Raw genomic sequence first — 22,345 nt, forward strand, 5'->3', positions numbered from 1 at the left:
TGGCCAAAAAACAAGTTGCTGTTTGGATTTAAATAGGCAAATGCTTAAGAGTCTATGACTGGATCATTATTGCAGTGATTATTATGTTTCTATCGTGTTATATGTTTGGCAACAGTTCGTTTAACCCTAATTGATGCAGTGTGTAGCTTTTCATTTCTTAACCATGTAGGGAAGACACATCATGGCCATATTCCAGGATGACTATGTCCAGATTCATCAGGCTCAAACTGTGAAAGAATGGTTGTGAGGAGCATGAAGAATCATTTTCACACATGAATCGGCTCCTCTGAGTCCAGAGCTTAAATTCATTGAAAGTACTTGGGATGTGCTGGTGGAGACTTTACAGAGTGCTGGACTCTTGCATTGACAATACAAGATCTTGACCAAAAATGTATACACATCTTGATGGATATATATATATATATATATATATATATATATATATATATTCATTTTCATAATTATTTCATAATGTATTTTGTGAAGTCAGAGTATAAATATACAGCTATATTTTGCATAGAAGTATGTGTGCAATGTAACATATGTTCACTTGATACTGTAGGTTTTCTACTGATGATGATACAACAAATGTGTACAGTTGCCATATTCTTTACAAGGAAAGGGATGTTTTCAACTGATGCAATGTACCACAAATGTATACACCGAGGGATGGTTTCTTGCATGAGGTTTCATTTTAAACATAAGCAACATGTTTTACTATCTTACAAGGAAGTTGTAAGTCCCTCAGTGGTGTATATAAACTCAATCCTTATAGTGTAACCCCAGAGAAACATAGAGGCATGACGGGGTGAGAGGAAGGAGAAACAGAGGCATGAGGGGTGAGGGAAGAGAAACACAGAGAAACATTTACAGCTGGCATGATGGGGTGAAGGGATAGAGAAATGGGGAACAGAGAAATCTGGAATGAAGACCACCTCTCATGTAGCCTTATTCTTCCATGCATTCTACGATGTTTCTATCGTATGTCTGACACATGTATATAAAATAATAAATAAGAGATCTCTTGGTGAAGTAATTGGTGTAGCTTCCGTGATTTAACCATAACGGGGAATAGCATGATTTTCAAATCTAAAATATATAATATAACTATAATTAAAGGGACTGTGTGTAGGAATTTCTCCCATCTAGTGGTGAAATTGTATTTTGCATTCAAACGAATAATGCTCTCCAGCGCCTCACTTTATCAAATGCGCGTTGCATCGACGGTAGCCGTTATGTACTAAAAAGCTATGACAGGATGTCTTATAATAGCACTTCGAGTTTTTCTTCGGGTGAACAGGTTTGTTATTTAAAACAAACTGAAACTTGAAACAACGAAAAAAAGAATGTTACAGTATGAATTACTGACTGTGAAAAACATTAACTATGGTAATTAGTAGTAATGCCTTCTTTACTCGTTATATTTTTTGAAGTACGTGCATTGTTAGATATCATCATCATCAGCGCCTTCTCTACTTTACTCAATAGCTGCTATTCATCAAAGAGCCTGTTTAACTTTTAACTATAAATGTTCTACTGTCTATATAATAAAGTACACAACCAAGCAATGAAAAAAAAGCTTGTAATTAAGACCGTAACATTGACTTACCTGTCGAGAAGAAAGCAGGCAACTTCAGGGTCTCTTTTGAAAGCTTTCTCCTGTATTAGCTATCCCGACATTAACCCTTGTTTTTGTAATCTCCGGTCACGTTTCCTTTTACGGTCTATTTTGGACTTTTTCGACGATGAGGACTCATCCTGTGACTCAGCATATGTATGAATGAACGGTGTATAAATAACCGTGCAGTGCATCCTTTTAAACTTGCCGTGGCAGTGACAAGCGCCTCTCACTGCTCTGCTCCTCCGCTTCTGCTGGCTTCAGTCACGTGACGCTGGTTCTGAACGAAAACACGTTGTGGAAACGCGTTGGCCTAGTACTTTTTGTCCCTCTCTGCTATTATAGTTTTTCAAGATGGCGGAACTACATGGAAGCCTCCGTGGACCTACCCATCCCATGTATATAAAGATAATAAATTCTTCGTTTACGAGGATTAGTCTGATCATTGGCATAGGTATTTGTACACCATTGAGGGCATATTTATTAATAAAAATATTGATTTTAGATAATAAAATACCTAAAAAGCTACACATAGTCCCTTTAATATATTGTAGTGCTGTCAAATTGATTAATCGAATCTAACATAAAAGTTTTTATTTACATAATACTGTATATATGTGTATATATTATTATATTAATATATATTGTGTATATATTGTGTATATACATATATATATATATATATATATATATAGTGGGGAGAACAAGTATTTGATACACTGCAGATTTTGCAGGTTTTCCTACTTACAAAGCATGTAGAGGTCTGTATTTTTATCGTAGGTACACTTCAACTGTGAGAGACGGAATCTAAAACAAAAATCCAGAAAATCACATTGATTATGTGTATGATTTTTAAGTAATTAATTTGCATTTTATTGCATGACATAAGTATTTGATCACCTACCATCTAGTAAGAATTCCAGCTCTCACAGACCTGTTAGTTTTTCTTTAAGAAGCCCTCCTGTTCTCCACTCATTACCTGTATTAACTGCACCTGTTTGACACCTGTCCACACACTCAATCAAACAGACTCCAACCTCTCCACAATGGCCAAGACCAGAGAGCTGTGTAAGGACATCAGGGATAAAATTGTAGACCTGCACAAGGCTGGGATGGGCTACAGGACAATAGGCAAGCAGCTTGGTGAGAAGGCAACAACTGTTGGCGCAATTATTAGAAAATGGAAGAAGTTCAAGATGACGGTCAGTCTCCCTCGGTCTGGGGCACCATGCAAGATCTCACCTCGTGGGGCATGTGATCATGAGGAAGGTGAGGGATCAGCCCAGAACTACACGGCAGGACCTGGTCAATGACCTGAAGAGAGCTGGGACCACAGTCTCAAAGAAAACCATTAGTAACACACTACGCCGTCATGGATTAAAATCCTGCAGCGCACGCAAGGTCCCCCTGCTCAAGCCAGCACATGTCCAGGCCCGTCTGAAGTTTGCCAATGACCATCTGGATGATCCAGAGGAGGAATGGGAGAAGGTCATGTGGTCTGATGAGACAAAAATAGAGCTTTTTGGTCTAAACTCCACTCGCCGTGTTTGGAGGAAGAAGAAGGATGAGTACAACCCCAAGAACACCATCCCAACCGTGAAGCATGGAGGTGGAAACGTCATTCTTTGGGGATGCTTTTCTGCAAAGGGGACAGGATGACTGCACCGTATTGAGGGGAGGATGGATGGGGACATGTATCGCGAGATCTTGGCCAACAACCTCCTTCCCTCAGTAAGAGCATTGAAGATGGGTCGTGGCTGGGTCTTCCAGCATGACAACGACCCGAAACACACAGCCAGGGCAACTAAGGAGTGGCTCCGTAAGAAGCATCTCAAGGTCCTGGGAGTGGCCTAGCCAGTCTCCAGACCTGAACCCAATAGAAAATCTTTGGAGGGAGCTGAAAGTCCGTATTGCCCAGCGACAGCCCCGAAACCTGAAGGATCTGGAGAAGGTCTGTATGGAGGAGTGGGCCAAAATCCCTGCTGCAGTGTGTGCAAACCTGGTCAAGAACTACAGGAAACGTATGATCTCTGTAATTGCAAATAAAGGTTTCTGTACCAAATATTAAGTTCTGCTTTTCTGATGTATCAAATACTTATGTCATGCAATAAAATGCTAATTAATTACTTAAAAATCATACAATGTGATTTTGTGGATTTTTGTTTTAGATTCCGTCTCTCACAGTTGAAGAGTACCTATGATAAAAATGACAGACTTCTACGTGCTTTGTAAGTGGGAAAACCTGCAAAATCGGCAGTGTATCAAATACTTGTTCTCCCCACTGTGTGTGTGTGTGTGTGTGTGTACAGTATTTATATATATATATATATATATATATATATATATATAAACCATAATAATATATACACACAGTCACACACATATATTATATAAACAAAAACTTTTATTTTAGATGCGATTAATCGATTTGACAGCACTAATTTACAGTATATACTGTATGTAGTTCAGTCAAACTATTTCCCCCAATATTTGTGTGGGCTGTTTTCTTTATGCTTATAAAGCATGATGCCACTTTTAAAAAATAATTTTTGCTTTCTAATGAAATTTCTCTAAAGAACTCTAATTAACTCGTACTTGTTCAAACACCAAACTCAGAGTCTCATTGAGGTGTCAGCTGACTGTAAGGTGTATCCGTATCCCTCATGAAGGAATGTGTCAGAGACAGATAAACTGTCTAGCTGCCAAAGGAAAGGACTAAAATCACACACCCAGAAATCATCCTCTGGATCTGTATTGGATTGTACAGTAACTAAAGCTTCCACTGCAGTACAATACAATACAATACAACAAATGCTACAGTAACTTTCATTTTAGCACTGAGGTGTGCAGTACTTTAACTGTTAATGTACCCATCTGACACAGTCAGTCCAGTGCCTATATAAGACATGTCTTTGTTCCTCTGTTAAACGCCTCCTCTTTCTTTTCAAAGTATTTACTCCTGTCTGAATGCATTTGTAAGGCTCCTCGTCCAACCTCGGGCTGTTGTCAGAAGAAAAATAGCTGGAGATTTCACATTTAATCTGTCGGCTCCCTCTAATTTATAACACATTATTCCACGCATTGACTTGGAGACAGCACAGGAAATGGACTCCTTGAAATGTCAACTATCTCTCAAAAGATGAACTGGATGCCAGATGACTCCTTTTAGCACTAGAGATCTGCATGCACTCCACATGAAGTCCATTTGCTGGTAGTGTTGTGCAATTAGAGCATCAGTCAGAAGTGTCTGTTACACAGTGACATTTTTTATATATATTTTCTGTCCTAGTGACATTTTCAGAAGTAAGCCAACATCTGCTTTAGACACCCAGAGCACACAAAATGACACGTGCAGTGTTCAGAAAAGCGTACAATGTAACTATGTACAAGTATGATTTTGTTTTAATGTTTCTGAAAGTCTCTTATTCACCAAGGCTGCAATTATTTAAATAGATTTACTTAAAAAAAAATATATATATATATATTTTTTTTGTTGATCATTCTAGAAGAAAATTTCAGATGGCACTTAGAGGCTTTTGCATCTGAACTCTTCATATATATATATATAATTTTTTTTTATTATTATTATTTTATATATATTATAATTTTTTATTTATTTATAAATTAACAGAACTTTTATATTTTAAAATGTAATTTATTCCTGTGATGCAGAGCTGAATTTCAGTATCATTACTGCTGTCTTCAGTGTCACATGATCCTTCATCATCCTTGATCAGTCTAATACAGTATGTATATGTATGCTGATTTGTTGCTTATTATCAATGATGCTGCTTAATATTTTTGTGGAAACTGTGTTTTTTTATTTATTTATTTATCTTATACATCTTAAATGTCTTTACTTTATTTAATGCATCCATGCTGAATAAAAGTATTAATATCCTTTTCAATGGTAGTGTGTCACGTTTTCGAGCAGCAAAAAATGTTATTCAAAATTGATATTACAGTTGTTGTTGTTGTTGTTGTTTTTTCTTGCTTACACACTCAAATCTTCTACCTAATCTTCAGACCAAGTCTGCAAGTTGTGCAAGCACATTCTCTGATTTACACTCAATTTGCTTTTTTCAAAATGCTCAACACAGTTCTCTACAGTAGACACATCACTCAAAACTAACAGCACTTATGTTTCATTTGGAAAACAGTGCCATTCAAATGCCACATTCATTTACCAATTACCTACACTGATGATGTGTAAAAACACTGTACACCTAATTTGTTCACTTAAGCCCTATTTGCACGGGATAACTATTACCTGGTGACCTCTAGTCATTTGTAATAAGTGCGGAGGATGACTGTGATCTTAATCCCGTGCGAATCGGCCATGTCTGTAATTTGTAAAGTAAAAATTCCCCCGCAAATGACCTACCATATTTCGCCCAACTAGGTGTCCTATGATAATATTAGTCACGTGCGAATTGTGATTTGGCAGGGTCGTATATAATTTTCAAGATTTTTGTTTCCTGTGCGCCTTTTTATCCATCGTTGGCGAAGAATATGTATATTATGAATATGTATTCATATATGACCCAGCACCCAAAATACTATCCAAACACTCCAACGCAGCCTCCATTCTTCACCAACGATGGACAAAAAGGATACAACTATACAATTTGCAGAAAGAGAAAGCTGAAAACCATCAGAAGAGCGAAAACAAAAAGAATGATTAGATGGATATGGATGGCATGTATAGTAGCATGCGGGTTAGGAACATTCTTCTGTTTATGAAATATCATACAGCTAGACCTATAATGACAAGACATTTCCAAGCAATAGCCTATTGACATCATATCTGGGAGATAAGTCCATAAATTCGAGTAAAATCACAGGCTTCACTTATCCCGTGCGAATAGGGCTTTAGAAATAAAATCTCAATGTTTTGAAAATCAAATATGTTTTCATCCTTGAATTTCAGTTTTTTTTTTTTTTACAAATATATATGTACTGAATATGCATTCAAGTCAAGTCACCTTTATTTCTATAGTGCTTTATACTATACAGACTGTTTCAAAGCAGCTTGACAATAGTAACAAATTCAAATTCTGCTGTTAATAAGCTCTAAGAAAACCAAGTGTCAGTATTCAGCTTCAAGTCAGTTCAGTGTTGATTTAGTTCAGTTCAATAACTGTAAAGTTCATTAATCATGCAACAATTGTGATACATACTGTATATACAGTGTCTTTGTGCCCATAGATGTGTGCGTGCTATGACAAGACTCAAGATAGTAGTGTTTTACATGTCATACCGTGTGTATTTTGACATGTATATGCTAATCATTTGATGGTTTGCGTAGAGTTACCATGCAAAAACAGCATTTTTAAAAGAGTTAAAATAGTTTTGAATGAACTGGTTGCTTTTGCAAGAGATGTGTGATGTTGTGCATGTTGTGTGCATTTTTGTGTGTGTGGAGTTTAGAGAAAAGGAGCATAGTTTCAGAAATTGTGTGTAAACAATAAAAAAAATGTAAATCAGCATATTAAAAGGATTTCTAACGGATCGTGTGACACTGAAGACTGCAGTAATTCAGCTTTGCATCACTGGACTAAATTACATTTTAGAATATATTAAAATAGAAAACAGTTCATGTAAATTATGTAACATTACCCGTATGTACACAGTTCCTGGATCAATGACTACTTTTGCTAAAATAACACACAATGGCATGCCCGACTCATTACTTGATCAGACTGCCAAATGTCAAGACATTTTAACACATAACTGGACAAAAAAGAAAATTGCTAAATTAACTCGTCACATTCCATTAGGTCATGTGACATGTTTATCACTGTCAGTACATTAGGCGGCATACACTGAAAGTATCCCGCACACACAGCCTTGTTCTTTAAATAAGTGGTTTGGCTTCGGTCAGTGACACTCTCTCACACTGCTGCCACCTGCTCAGATTCACAGATGTGACAGTGATGCTCACCTCAGGGGTCAGGGGTCAGCCCACAGTCAGTCTGTTCAGTGCGTGACAGAGCTCAACATCACCTGTGTTCACAGCGCAGGTGGACAGCACTGACTCCCCGGAACCAGAGAGAGCACAATGAAAACTTTTGCTTGTTTGAAGGTGAATGGTGCAATGTCTGCACCAAACTAATTTACAAACACGAACTTTTCTGTGGACTTTGCGAGTTTGCCGTCCATGCTCAATGCCACAGTGCTAGAGTGTCTTTGGTGCTTTTCAGAGAATTGCTGAGGTGTTTGATCCTCTTTTGTGTCACTGGGCCCTATTTTAAAGATCTAAGCGCATGGTCTAAAGCGCACAGCGCGAGTGCACTTAGGGCGCCCGAATCCACTTTTGCTGGTTGAACAACGGGAAAAATGGTCGGCACGCTCGGCTCATGGTCTAAAAGGGTTGCCCCTATTCTCTTAATGAGTAATGGGTGTGTTTTAGGCGTCATGTGAAATAAACCAATCAGAGTCTCATCTCCCATTCCCTTTAAAAGCCAGTTTAGCTCACGCCATGGCGGATTCGCTATTTACATGGAGGAATTTGCAAGCGGAAAAACTGAACGCTTCTCAAGAGAGGAAACGGATCTGCTCGTGCGCGAGGTTAAAGCACGCGAACAGACCATCTATGAGACAAGCGGATTCCACCATATTTATATGTACTAGGGTGACCATACGTCCTGTTTTACCCGGACATATCTGGCCAGGATTTCGAGATCGCCCAAAATGCTCGGGATTCGTCTTTTGCTTTCTACAGTCACCATTCATTATGTTTACATTATTACGTTATTTGACACTGACACGTACGTGCACAGCTTTGCAGGTCATGCATTCTGATTCACACGGATCCCGATCGAGACGAAAACACAGGAATTTTCTTAGCAATGCTTACACGCACATCAACCGATCACTTGTTTAGCGTTCATGTAAACACTACATTCAGATTAACCAATCGGAATTAATTCAGTACTACTGAATCAAAAGGTGTACATGTAAACAAAATGAATGGCGACGAGAAAGCAAAAGCCGAATCGCGGATATTTTGGGCGATCTCGAAATCCCGGCCGGACATGACCTGGAATATGGTCACCCTAATATGTACACAATATTAATCTTTTACATTGTAATCCTTTTATTTTTAATATTTGGCTGGTTTGTGTGCTGCTGCATGCTCCATGTTTAGTTTTTTTTTTCTTTTAGGTTGAATCATCTTTTACTTCAGTCCAATTCTTAAAATAGTATTTTGATTATTCTTAGCACCAGATGATGTTCGTGATTCTTACATACTATTCAGACTAAAATGAATGTGAAAACTAAAAAAAAAAAAAAAAAGCGCTATACATAGCTCATGTTTAGATTGTATGCAAGGTTGACCCTGATCATCGAGGAAGAAGTATTTTATTATGTATGAGAGACCATCTGCAAATTCTTCAACAGTGAATTTGATGTTGCTCATCCTAGTAACATAAACACAATGATCCTCAGACACACTGGATATGATTACAGGAGCAAACTGGATAAGTATTCACCATTAAAACATTGTGGCTGGCCACAGCCTCATTCATTTGCATCTCCTACCATTTTCTGTCTCTTAAAAGCTGTAATTACAGGCAGAGGAAGCTCTTCACTGCCTGTGCTGTTAATGCTGTTGAAAGCCCTGGAGGGTTTTTAGACATTATTTGCATATAATCAGCATAGGCTATGTGAGAATAGTGGATCAGTGCAGTAAATAAAGCAGTATTATTCAGCAGGTAGCTAATGGTAGTGAGTTTACTCTGAATACGCTTGTCTTAGCAGTACTGCAACATGAAAACAATACTTCTCTATTCAGTCAGCATTCGGGTAATTAAAAGACAAGCATTTCCACACTGTTGATCTAATGCAGCTGTATGTTAAGTTTTATTATTTGAAGGATTCAGAGCATAAAACCATAAAAGTTTTTGCATCCAGATCTATGCGTTTAAAGACCACATTAAAAAAGCATTTCATCCAGAAAATAGGTTGTTTCTTTATACCCGCGTTTGGTGCGGGATTGTGCGCTACATCTTACTCAATTATCGTGAGAGCACTAAATCAAAGATCAATGCCAGCACAACACAGAAGTGGACGTGGGTGGAAGCGTTCGCTCTATCAGTGGGCAGACGCGCGGAAACCGGAGGTGTAGAAAGAGGAGTTCAGCGTAATGAAACAGTGCCAAACGTCTTTTTGTGGGAAATAGGTCATTGCTCTTTAGGTGTCTGAGAACATGATTAGAATGTGTAAGGTTTAAGGCCATTATTATTATTTTATTTTTTTACTTAAAGGTTGTTACACCACTTGACATTTACATTAAAATGTTTATTTAAAATGTATAAATTCAGATAAATTAATGTTGTGGAAAAAAAAGAACTTTCATCTGTTTTTTGTTTCGTTTTTTACATATACCAAATTCCATTTGAAAGTGATGTACAGTGTTTGTCTGATGACAGTGTTGGCAGGCGTCTCGCAGACAGATGAACAAGATGCTGTGGGCATGTTTACTTTCACCCAGTGAAAGTTCCTTTTCTATGTGGGTGAGAATATGAATAAATGTCTGTGAGAGTTTCTTACTTTGACCTTTGGTTGCTTTTAAAGGGTCTTGGTCTGATTTGGCTGCAGCAATGCATTAGTTCTTTCAAATGGCCCTTTTTATTCATTTGCTGCGTTTCTCTCTGATATCCTTCCCTTGAAACACCGGTTTAAAGTGTTCACATGTCTGTTATATATGGATTTGTTTATCCAGGTCATTGTAGGATCTGCTCTTGAATCTCCTAGCATGAGTGAAGAAACAATTTTTTATTTTTTTCATGCAGGAACAGATTTGATCTATTTAATGCTGATTAATTTCTTGTGGTTTTCTTTTTCTTTTTTGGCAGGCATGCGTCTCATCTTGGACTGCAAGGCTTTTTTCGGCTACAGCGGTGATTCTAAGCCCATCATCTACTGGATGAAGGGGGATAAGTTTGTAGAGGAGTTGGAAGGACACATAAGAGAGAGTGAAGTCAGGTACTGTTGTGTGGGCTTATTACCTGTTACTACTTGAATTAAGAACAATAAACTATAAATAGCTAAAGCATGCATGATTTCCCAGATCTGAAACTGAAGAGCAGACTAGGATTATATAACAGAACACTAACAACCTCCAGGAAAACAGGTGTGACGGCATCCATGATGATTACTGAGGGCACAGAGACCTCTAGTGTACAAGGGTGCAAAATGTATGATGTACTCTGGATAGAATAAAAGATGTACTCTGGATAGAATAGAAAAGATTTTTGTTGCTGCATGACAAAAAAACCCAACACAAGCTATATATACTCATTGGGAGGGTGGGGATTCACCCAAGAGAACAGTAATGGTGAGAACGTAACACACATTTGGCAAGTGAACTGAATTGAATCTGCTTTTCTGGCCAAGTATGCCTGAAGATATAAGAAAATATATTGTCACATTTTTCAATATCTAAAAAGTGTCAATTCCTCAACATATTGTAATATATTAACATTATATTATTCTTTATCATTTCAAAATTCATTAAATAATTTAATATATTGATTGTTCAAATATAAGTAAACATATTTTCTTTGCATAAGAATACCATGCTTTGTCCAAAAACACAAACTGTTCAAGTGCATCATCAGTGATCAAACTGTGTCAGTTGAACCCTCGCCACCAAACTTCACATTGTAAGTTTTTGTACGTTTTGTAATGGACTGAGCATCCTTCCAGTGGATTTCCCCTGATGTATGTGGGATGTACAGGGATCACACTGAGGGACGAGCTGTTCTACTGATCAATGTGGTTTTTCCCTTGTTATGGAGTCAGAGCTGCCATATAGCACTCGATGAGGGATGATGTTCACTCCACAACCATCTAGAAGTTTCTGTCTGTCTCTGAATTTCCATAGTTGTCCGAGGAAGTAAAGTCTCTGCTATGACTTTCTGATAAGTTGAGTTGAGTTATGTTGTCATTTTATATTATTGCTAATATATGCGAGTGATTGCCATTGACCCATTGATAGCATTAGGGTGTTCAGTGTTTTGCAAGTGTCTGAAATCTACAATTATTTCAATAGTTTATGATGTGTTCAGATCATGAAGTGTGACCGCAGCATTAAACTCTGAAGACATGCAGATCTCCAGCAGGAGTCTCTGATGTTTACTCGAACTCACATTTTCTTCAGCTGAACATGGACACACACACACACACACACACACACACACACGCACACACACACACACACACGCACACACACACACACACACACACACACACACACTTTCGGGCTCTGTCTCGCGCTCTGCCCAAGTAAATCTCATGCCAAATTGGCAACCCTACTTTTGATATGAAACAAAGTCTCAGCTTTCAAACTTTGTAAGTTTTAACACGAAATTCAAACAATATTGTTTTGGCACACTAAATGTGGCATAACAGATTATAAAAAACATTAAAATCTATTTAAAGTAAATGCTGTTTTCTTTTTTTCTATTTTTTTCTATTCATCATAGAAAACTTTTTTTTATTTTTTTATTGTTATAGTATTTCACTATATTACTGTTTTTGTTTTTTGTTTTTTACAGTATTTTTAATCAAGTAAATGCAGCCTTGGTGAGCAGAAGAGACTTTCAAAAACATAAAAAAAAAAAAAAACATAAACATTTAATAGATTTTCTGGTACTGTATATAAAACAATCAAGTTATGTATGCCCCCATTCAGTAATTGTGTTTTACCCACATCGAGGGGACAAAATATCCGCAGAAGGATAGTAAAACCTAGTGTAAAATATTTGCTATAGGATTAAAGGGACAGTTCAATCAATCACAATGTGTCCATTTCTGAATGATCATTCAAAACCAGGAAAAATGGAAGAACATCTGTTATAATATGCAACCTTGATCTGCATAATTCCTTTGAGGGCTTCATCAGTTTGAGCCATTATCAGAGCTGTTATCTGTTGATCTTTGATGTCTGTTTGATCTTTATGAAGTACTCTCTCATTTCAGGTAACTAATGCTCCTCAATTACAGAAAGAGATGCTGGAGCCTTATTAATAGTGGAGCTTTCTTCATGTTTCACAAATGAAGAATAAATAATTCTCATCCGGAAAACAACCAGGTCTCGAGGCTGCATAATGTCACAACTGACAAAGAGCTTTGGAGAATAATTGATTAGATACTTGAACTTATTTTATCTTTAGTAAGCCTAAGGTTTGAAAGGATGGCATTTAAAAGATGGAATGGGTACCGTTTCAGTAGTTTCCTTTAAGTGTAATGTACAATATCAGTATATAAATTATTAGAAAATGTCAGTATATCTGTGCCTGAGTGTTTGGTTTGTTTGACATCTGTCATTTGTATCAACATAAAGCATGGTGGAAATGTTGCAAAAGGATTAATGAATGCTTTGCGTCTTTTCATTTCTAATTATTTCTATACATTTGAAAGCGATAGTTCACCACAAATCTGTTCCAAAATCTGCATTTCTTTCTTTCCTGGAACGGAAAAGCTATTTTGAAAAATGAAAGTCACTGGGGTCCCAATGTTGTTTTGTCTAAGTTTGACTACCACGCATGTTCAGATAAGAGAGAATTCAAATATGAGAGCGAGATCTAAAGAAAGCAGTTCATCTTAAGAGAACCTTCAAATATTGTGAGGCAGTGTGTCTAAAAAAATGAAAGTCTGAACATATTCAGACTGAAATATGAAACGGGGAAATACTGTTTGTTCAGTATATTTATTAAAGCCATGATATTTCTCCTAGTTGCATTCAGATAGTGTTTACACATTGTTAACACATATTCAATGAACATGAATTTACATTTAAGGTGATATATATGTATAAATAGCATGGCAGTGTGCTAAAGCATGTGTGTTTGTGCAGGGTGGTGCGAGAGTTTCTGGGGGAGAAGGAGGTGGAGCTGTCTCTGATCTTTGATGCTGTGGATGAGATGGACATGGGCAACTACACCTGTAATGTGGAGAACCATATTGGCCGTGGCAGTGGAAGTGCTATCCTGCAGAAGAAAGGTAAATCACTGGGAACGATCTCGTACGGCACATAGATGTTCTGCATGTTTTCAGCTCAGCTGTCGACATAGCAGTAGATCTGGGGCTATTCCTGGGTAAGTTTACTCTGAGTTAGCAGATAACCTCAACTTTCGGTTCCAAAACCTGAGGTAAATTTCAGGGGTATGTAAGTGGCCATAGCAAATTATTTTCTGAACACAACTTGCGCCGGAGCAGGTAGCAATGATTATTTTACTCCAATTAATTTATTTTATCCTCATCTCACACATCGTGGATCTGCGCTCAACAGTTTTTGTTAGTTCTTTCTTTTTTTAATGTATAATTAGCATAAAAAACAACAACACAACTGCCCCGTAGGTGGCGATATGCACTAAGAATGTAAATCATCATTTAACAAAAGAAGTATGGCGGGCTTCTTCTTAGCATCCGTTTCCATCCTGGATTCGGCGTTCGGTTGAGAATGTCTTTGTGTGTCACCGTTATCTCTGATCTTCATACTCCGGGTTGACTGAACTTACTCCAGAACATGGTTTTGAACCGGCTTACCTCGAGTAACATTGGGTTCAGTCAACCGAGAGTTCAGGGTACATGCCTGTTTCTCAGTTTATTATTGTTTGCTATCTTCCCTCATCCTAAAAATATCAATTGTACCATTAATTGTACGTGCTCTATGTGCAAGATAATGGCTGTAGTCTAACTTTTTGACTCTCACTGATGAAGATGTGACTGCTTTGCTTTTCCACACCAATAGCGGGCGCCGACATAAACTCCACTTGTGCTGTGGGCTTGAAAGAAGGGTCTTATCATCCTTTAGTTTAGTTTTTTTTCTGCAGTGCATTCCACGTATTGCTGCATGTTTTGGCTTATGAATTTCACCTGTGAATGAAGGTCAGCCTAAAGTAATAAATCCCAGATACATATATAAAATCCATCCTTTAGGAATCTATGGATTTGGATTGAAAGGTGGAGGATCACTTTTTTCCCCTAAGAGCAGCTGCTATGACCTTGGCTACAAAAGACTGGTGATTTGGTGGTGGAAATCACATTTTGTTTGCATATAATGACCAATGATCAGTAGGGAAAGGATTTTTTAAATGTATAGACATAAAGAAGATTTATTATATTGATTTTGCCCATTCTCTTGCTGCACATTACCGTGGACAGTGAAGACGTGATGAAAGTGTGTTTCTGTTCTCATGTAGACATGTACAGGTTGGAGTTGGTTGGTGGTCTTGGCGCCATCATGCTGTTATTGGGGATCTTCACTGCCATCTATAAGTGCTATAATGTGGAGATCATGCTGTGCTACCGGCGACACTTCGGCAGCGATGAGGCAGATGATGGTATGTAATAATAGTAATAATAACATTACTACTAATAATAATAATAATAATTTTTTTCTTCTGCATTGATTAATTGTCCTGAACACTTGGATCAGCTGAAATGGCTCTAAATAATGGCTCTTTCTTCCTACAAACATGCCTAAAAATACATCTAACAAACAGTCAGCTATACAATTTACTGGAAGTAAAAGCAGAAAAATTCTTCATAGAGAGCAGCTTACCCTTACTCACAGTAACTAAACCACAAAGTACTTGCATCACATTTAAACAATTCATTAATTTTACAGAATTAAATGCATCCAATGGCACAGTTACCAAACAGACAAACCAACAGGTCCAGGGCCACAGAAGTGCTTCTTGACCTGTACTGAAACATTCAGAGAGCATAGAGAGCATTTCTGTTCATGTTCCAACATCTCATCATCCACTGAACAGTGGGAGCAAATGAAGGAGCGATTCATGTTTTGAAATGGAACCAGACATTGTACATGATTATGTGTTTGCTGATTATGATTGTGGGTAGGCCTACAGAATATGATGTTTAGTGTCCATATTTTTGGCCATTTAGTGTACAGTTTATTGTAATGTGGAAATGGGAATAAGAACACAGGATAATAATATATGTATAAAACATGTAATCTTGCAGATTTTTTTGACAAGTATTAGCTGGTAAATTTAAAATAAAATAAAATAACAAGCGCAGGAAAATACGCATGCTTTAAAAAAATATATGTTTCATGTTTTTTTCTTCTTTCTAACACTACTAAGGAAAATGAATTTACTAAATTAATATAATCATGTGACCCTGAAGGAAGCATAAACATATATTAGTCACTGCAACATTGAAACGAGTGTTGTTTTAATAAACAACCAGGTGCTGTCTAGTTATGCAAAATGCAATTCTTTCATCAAAACACATTAAAAATGTTTAAAATCCAAACTGATCTCACAAGAAAGCGTGATTTTTCGCGATTCATTAAGCGTGAAGCTGCACCCCTAAACTTAACCCTTAGTGGAGTGAGAGCAGGTCATACAAATGAGACCGTACCAGTTTACCACCAATTTTCCAAAAATGTAAAATAGCAACATATTTTCATGATACTGTGTTTTACAAATCACCTGTGAAACATAATTTGCCAAATGTAAAGACTCTTTCATGCAAAAAGTGAAATGAATAAGCCTCATGTTGAAAGAAATGCAAATGTCTGTACAGTTGAGGGCACAGCTCAAACCTTTCTGGCTCGCAGAAGATTAAGAACAGGAGAAGAAAGTTCAACACTCTTACTTCAGCAATAAAATAATAATAATAATTTTTAAAAAATTCAAACACACATGTGATGTTTATCTAAAGTCCTTCTGCTTTTTGGTGTGGTTGAATTGGATCATCGAAGTTCAGCAGCAAAGGCATTGGTTAATAAAGTCAGAGTAAAGGCATAAAGTTTATATTTATGGTTTTGTTCAGTTTGTCTAAAAGCAAATATAACTCACCATAGAAAAAATAAACAAGTAATTTTTAGTATTTCTTTTTACTTTATATGAATGATTTTTCTCATATTTTAAGTATTTTAGATTTATATTAAATCAATTTAAAATAATACATAAAACATAAGTTGAAATTTTTTTTCAATTAATTTGGCTTTGACAAATTAGAGTATTGTAGTAATTAGTATAAAATGACGTTGTTGTTTTTCTTCAGTGTACAACTTATCTGTTCTTTTCAGACAACAAGGAATATGATGCCTACCTCTCTTACACCAAAGTGGACTTGGAGTCAGTGGAGCGAGAGATGAGTGAGGAGGAGCTGTTTGCACTGGAGATCTTACCCGACGTTCTGGAGAAACACTACGGATATAAACTCTTCATTCCACACCGGGACCTCATACCCAGCAGCAGTAAGAACAACACCCTGCCATTTCACATCCCTTTTCATTCATGAGTGCAAATTAGAATTTAATCAGGCGCATGACTGACACGGCCTTGCGCACAAGCCTGCTGGAGGCATACACACAGTGTTACGGAAGTGTTTCTGCCTTGTAACTGCAGCTCTACATTCGTCATCTAATCAATTCTAGGGTACTGGAAAGATATGTGAGGGATAATGTGCCAAAATAAGCACTGATAGGTGTCCTGTGGCCTGTACCACAAAGTGAGTTCAAAAAACTCAGGGTTCCAGGATTGGTTTGGATTGGACAAAACCGAACAAGTCCAACCCCTCATTGTAAACTTTGCCGACTCAAACTGGATCCTGAGTTTATGATTAGTCCACATGCACAGAGAAGTATGACATTTGCAGAAAACAGAGAGCCATGTGAAACTAGGAGAGAGATTCACTTCCTGTGAGTGGTTTACTTCTGAGCTGATGATAAAGAGCTTGTTATTAACAATATGAAGTTGAAACGCGTTAAGAAACTGAAAAGCTCGAATATCATATTTTACACATGCAGCAGTTTCAAACATGAAATTATAGTCTGTGAGTCATTTCAGCCTTTGTTACCAAGTCAAAGGCCTCAAACTATTAAATAAAAGGCAATAAAATGTGAATGCAACAATACTGACTGATTTACTCAAACCTATATGAACATAGTGACAGTAAAATATGTTTTTCTGCACTTACTGTTCAATGGCCACACACAGATAACGCCAGTTCAAATATCTGAATGTCTCTGCATTCATGGCCGACGCTGTCATGAGCAGAAACAAGCTCTCGCTTCTCTCCACAGCAGATTGTGACACTGCAGGTGTGACAGATGTTCCCCTCCACAGGGAGAATCAGGACGATGAGGAAAGAAACGGAAACACAGCAATGTAGCACACAGAGCTCATGTGCCTTCTACTGTTGAAGCACTGGCCAATAAGTTCTTAAGGTTCAAAATCCAGTCATTCCGAAGTTCCAATCCGTGCGATCAGGAGTTTGCATGAGGGTAAAAAAAAAAAAAGATCCCCATGCAGATTTTGTTCATGTTCAAGATGATGAATTCGTTGCACTGACCAACAGAAAAGTCATACATCATTACACAATTGACAATGGACCTGTTTTTGTGCGCAAAATGTCACTGAAATTCCGATAATGTGATGCACCTTTAGTAATGTATTCAATATATTCACTTAAATGGTTTCATATGAAAACTGCTAATTTCAAGTTTTAATAAGTTTCATCATAATAAAAAAAGTAATGTGTTATAAGTAAAATTTCACAGAGTATGTTCCTTGCCTGGTAATATATGTGAGTGTTTTAATAAAAATTAAAAAAATATTATTGATTTTACCCCAGCATGTTTCTCCATGATGGTGGTACTACATGGACGTTTTATTTGTATTTTTTAATAAGCAGTGAAGCTATTTTCTTTCTAATCTACTTAATAAGGTTTTCTTAAGGCTTTTTCTCTGATATTTGGACATTTGTATCACGTACAGTTTTTTAGATTTTTATGCTTTTATGAAAAATAGCTCAAAACATTTGAATATAGTAGTTCAGAACATGCTCATCACAGATTAGGTGATTTCAAATCATTGAATTATTAGTGTTTTTTTTTTAAATAAATAAATTAATAGATTAAATCATTTTAAATTTTTGTGGAAGAAATACATAAAAGTCTTGTGGGTTGTTGCCCTGGCGGTGCTGCACGGTTGTTAAGGTGCTCGTTCTAATTGTAATACGGTCGCTGAGATATGTGTGTGTGAGAGAGAGAGAGAGAAAGATATAGTTGCTGAGGTGTTCTGACGGATTGCTAGGGCATTTCTATGTGTTTGCTACGCTGTTATGATTGATCGTCTGCAGTTGCTAGAGTGTTCTGGGTGATTGCTGGGCCATTTCTCTGAAGTACGGTGTTCTAGCACATTGCTCCCAGCTGCTCAAATGTTCTGGACGGTTGCTAGTGTAGGTGGTTTCTCACCGCCCACCATAGGCGCCGATCCTGTGGGTGTTCGGGGGCTCTAGCCCCCATGGAAAAACACAAGATATTCTCCATTCATTTTATCCAATCAAGAACTATTGAGATTCGGGAATGTGTGTTTTAGAGACCAGCTGCAGGGTAAGACAAGTCAAGTCACATTTATTTATATAGCGCTTTTTACAATCCAGATTGCTTCAAAGCAGCTTTACAGAGATAACAGTTTGTTTCCAGAATAAAACAGCGTTACAGTCCAGCTTAAGTAAGTTCAGTGATGTTTCATTTTTGTTGTAAAAAAGTTATTCATTTAGTTCATTTATATATATAGCCGCTCTGGAGAAAACCGTGATGTCATCGTCCAGCTCAGTTCAGTTCTCATATAATGGTGTCAATGCAGGCAGATCAATATTATTGTTGAATAATTGAATAATGTTGATATAATCATATAGAGACTGTGTCTGTTCCCCGAATTAGGAAATACAAAAAACTTACTAAGGGTAAAAATTTGATTGATGTTCAACAAATAAAAAACAGATATAATGCAAATGAGCAAATGGTAAAGCTCGGGTTGCTGAATATTCGATCCCATACTTCAAAAGCACTTATTGTCAATGATATGATTACAGACTATAATCTAGATGTGCTGTGTTTGACAGAAACCTGGCTAAAACCAAATGATTGACTAAAACTGACTGACTAAAACTGACTGACTAAAAATGACTGGCTAAAACCAAATGATGACTTTAATTGAGTCCACCCCGCAAGATTACGGTTATAAACATGAACCTCGTCTGAAAGGCAAAGGGGGAGTTGTTGCTGTAATTTATATAGGCTATATTTTCAGAATTACTTAGAAATCTAGTTTCAAATATAATTATTTTGAAGTGTTGGTGCTTAATGTAACCATATATAGTGTAAATGATAAATCACGTTTGAGATTTGTGCTGGCTACTGTATACAGGCCACCAGGGCACCATACAGACTTTATCAAAGAATTTGATGACTTTCTATCAGAGTTAGTACTGGCTGCAGATAAAGTCCTAATTGTTGGTGATTTTAATATACATGTAGATAACGAAAAAGATGCATTGGGATTGGCATTTAAAGACAATCTTAACTCTATTGGAGTTAGAAAACGTGTCAGGACTTACTCATTGTCATAATCATACTCTAGATCTAATATTATCACATGGAATCAATCTTGATGCCGTTGAAATTCTGCAGCAGAGCGATGACATCTCAGATCATTATCTAGTCTTGTGTAAACTTAATTTAGCCAAGGCTGCAAAGCAGACTCCATGTTACAAATATGTTAGACCTATCACTTCTGCCACTAAAGATTGCTTTATCAATAATCTTCCTAATCAGTTTCATCATCTCAGCATCCCAGATAACTTAGAAGAACTCGATACTGCAACAGAAAGTCTTAACTCTCTCTTTCCAACACTTCAGACACAGTTTAGACACTTAAAGAAGATTAAAGAAAATAGTCCAACGCCGTGATACAACGAGCACACTCGGGCCCTTAAGAGAGCAGCCAGAAAAATGGAGCGCAACTGGAAGAAAACAAAACTAGAGGTATTTCGCATTTCATGGAAAGAGAGCTCGACTGCATACAGAGAGGCTTTAAAAGCTGCTAGATCTGCTTATTTTTCAACCCTATTAGAAGAAAATAAACAAAACCCTAGGTATTTATTTGAAACAGTTGCTAAACTAACGAAAAATAAAGCTTCAAGCCCAGAAGTTTCCAAGCAGCACAGCAGTAATGACTTTATGAACTTCTTCACTAAGATTGATAATATCAGGGACAAAATTATAACTATGTAACCGTCTACTACAGTATCGCATCAGGGAGTGCATTGTAGTCTCCCTAAGGAAAAATTCAATACATTCATTGCTATAGGAGAGGAAGAATTTTCTAAACTCGTTAAATCATCTACAGTAAATCGACAACATGTATGTTAGACCCTATACTGGCTAAGCTACTGAAAGAGATGCTTCCAGAGGTCATAGATCCTCTTCTTAATATCATTAATTCATCTTTGTCATTAGGATACGTACCAAAAACTTTTAAGCTTGCTATGATTAAACCGCTTGTTAAAAAAACGCAGCTTGATCCTACAGAATTAGTCAATTACAGGCCGATCTTGAATCTATCTTTTCTGTCAAAGATACTAGAAAAGGCAGTATCCTCACAATGTTCCTTCTTAGAAAGAAATGATATCTGCGAGGATTTTCAATCAGGATTTAGATAGGGCTGCACGATTAATTGCAATTTACATGTAATCGCACTTAAATCGAGATGGCTTATCGCGATTTTAAGATCGCAAAGGCTGTGATTATTTTTTTATGTGCAGCTTGTCATTGATTTACGGCTCTGTAAACGCTGCTCCGTCTGAAAGCACTGTGAGTCTGAGTCACTTATAACGTGCATTTGGAAAAACAACACGCGTCAAACATCTTTCATAAACATGAGAAGCATTTATGAACCTCTTGTCATTTACTCCAAACTCATTTCATAATGACATTTGAGCATCCTTCTGTGAGATGATGTTCCTTCTTACACAGAATAAGGCAGTCGTGTATTTATAAGTCATGTTTAATCAAAGCATTTCAATCTTCTGTTTATTCAGCTACAGCGATAGGGATTTCCTGGAATGATGCGCATTATTGTACTTCTGTGGCGGGGCATAATTATCGTGTTTAAATGAGAGCGCCCTCTGGCGTTCAAATGGGGCAGTATTTACTACCAATCAGCCGCACTCCACTGACAAGATGCGCATAAAATAATCGCAGCCTTTGCCAAATCGCGTGCGATTTTATTGCGATTAATCCTGCAGCCATAGATTTAGACCGTACCATAGTACTAAGACAACTATCATTAGAGTCACAAATGATTTGCTCCTATCATCTGATCGTGGTTGTATCTCTCTATTAGTGTTACTTGATCGTAGTGCTGCATTTGACACTATCGACCACACATTCTTTTAAATAGACTCAAAAATTATGTTGGCATTAGTGGAATTCCACTAGCATGGTTTAAATCAGTGGTTCCCAAACCTGTCCTGGAGGACCACCAACACTGCACGTTTTCTTTGTCTCCCTAATCAAACACACCTGATTCAACTCATCAGCTCATTAACCCATGTGATAATGAGCTGATGAGTTGAATCAGGTGTGTTTGATTAGGGAGACAAAGAAAACGTGCAATGTTGGTGGTCCTCCAGGACAGGTTTGGGAACCACTGGTTTAAATCATACATATCTAACCGTTATCAGTTTGTAGCAATAAATTAAGAGATGTCTTATCGATCAGATGTTCAGTATGGCGTACCACAAGGCTCAGATATCATTAGGAAGCATGGCATTAGTTTTCACTGTTATACCGATGATACTCAGCTCTATATTTCTTCACACCTTGACGAAACTTACCAATTCACAAAATGAACGGAATGCATAGCTGATACAAAAAACTGGATGACT

The 22,345-nt window shown here is 37.2% G+C and overlaps 1 protein-coding gene across 1 annotated transcript in view; it reads left to right on the top strand.

Moving 5' to 3' along the window:
* The window catches only part of il1rapl2 (interleukin 1 receptor accessory protein-like 2), a 450,518-nt gene that overhangs the window by 417,705 nt on the left and 10,468 nt on the right, over window positions 1-22,345 (top strand). Inside the window, exons 7-10 of the mRNA XM_084430937.1 lie at window positions 10,480-10,609; window positions 13,485-13,630; window positions 14,833-14,973; window positions 16,695-16,865. Coding sequence (XP_084287063.1) covers window positions 10,480-10,609; window positions 13,485-13,630; window positions 14,833-14,973; window positions 16,695-16,865 — 588 coding nt within the window. The remainder of the gene's footprint in view (window positions 1-10,479; window positions 10,610-13,484; window positions 13,631-14,832; window positions 14,974-16,694; window positions 16,866-22,345) is intronic.

The sequence above is a fragment of the Rutilus rutilus genome (assembly GCF_951802725.1).
Source record: "Rutilus rutilus genome assembly, chromosome: 14".
NCBI lineage: Eukaryota > Metazoa > Chordata > Actinopteri > Cypriniformes > Leuciscidae > Rutilus > Rutilus rutilus.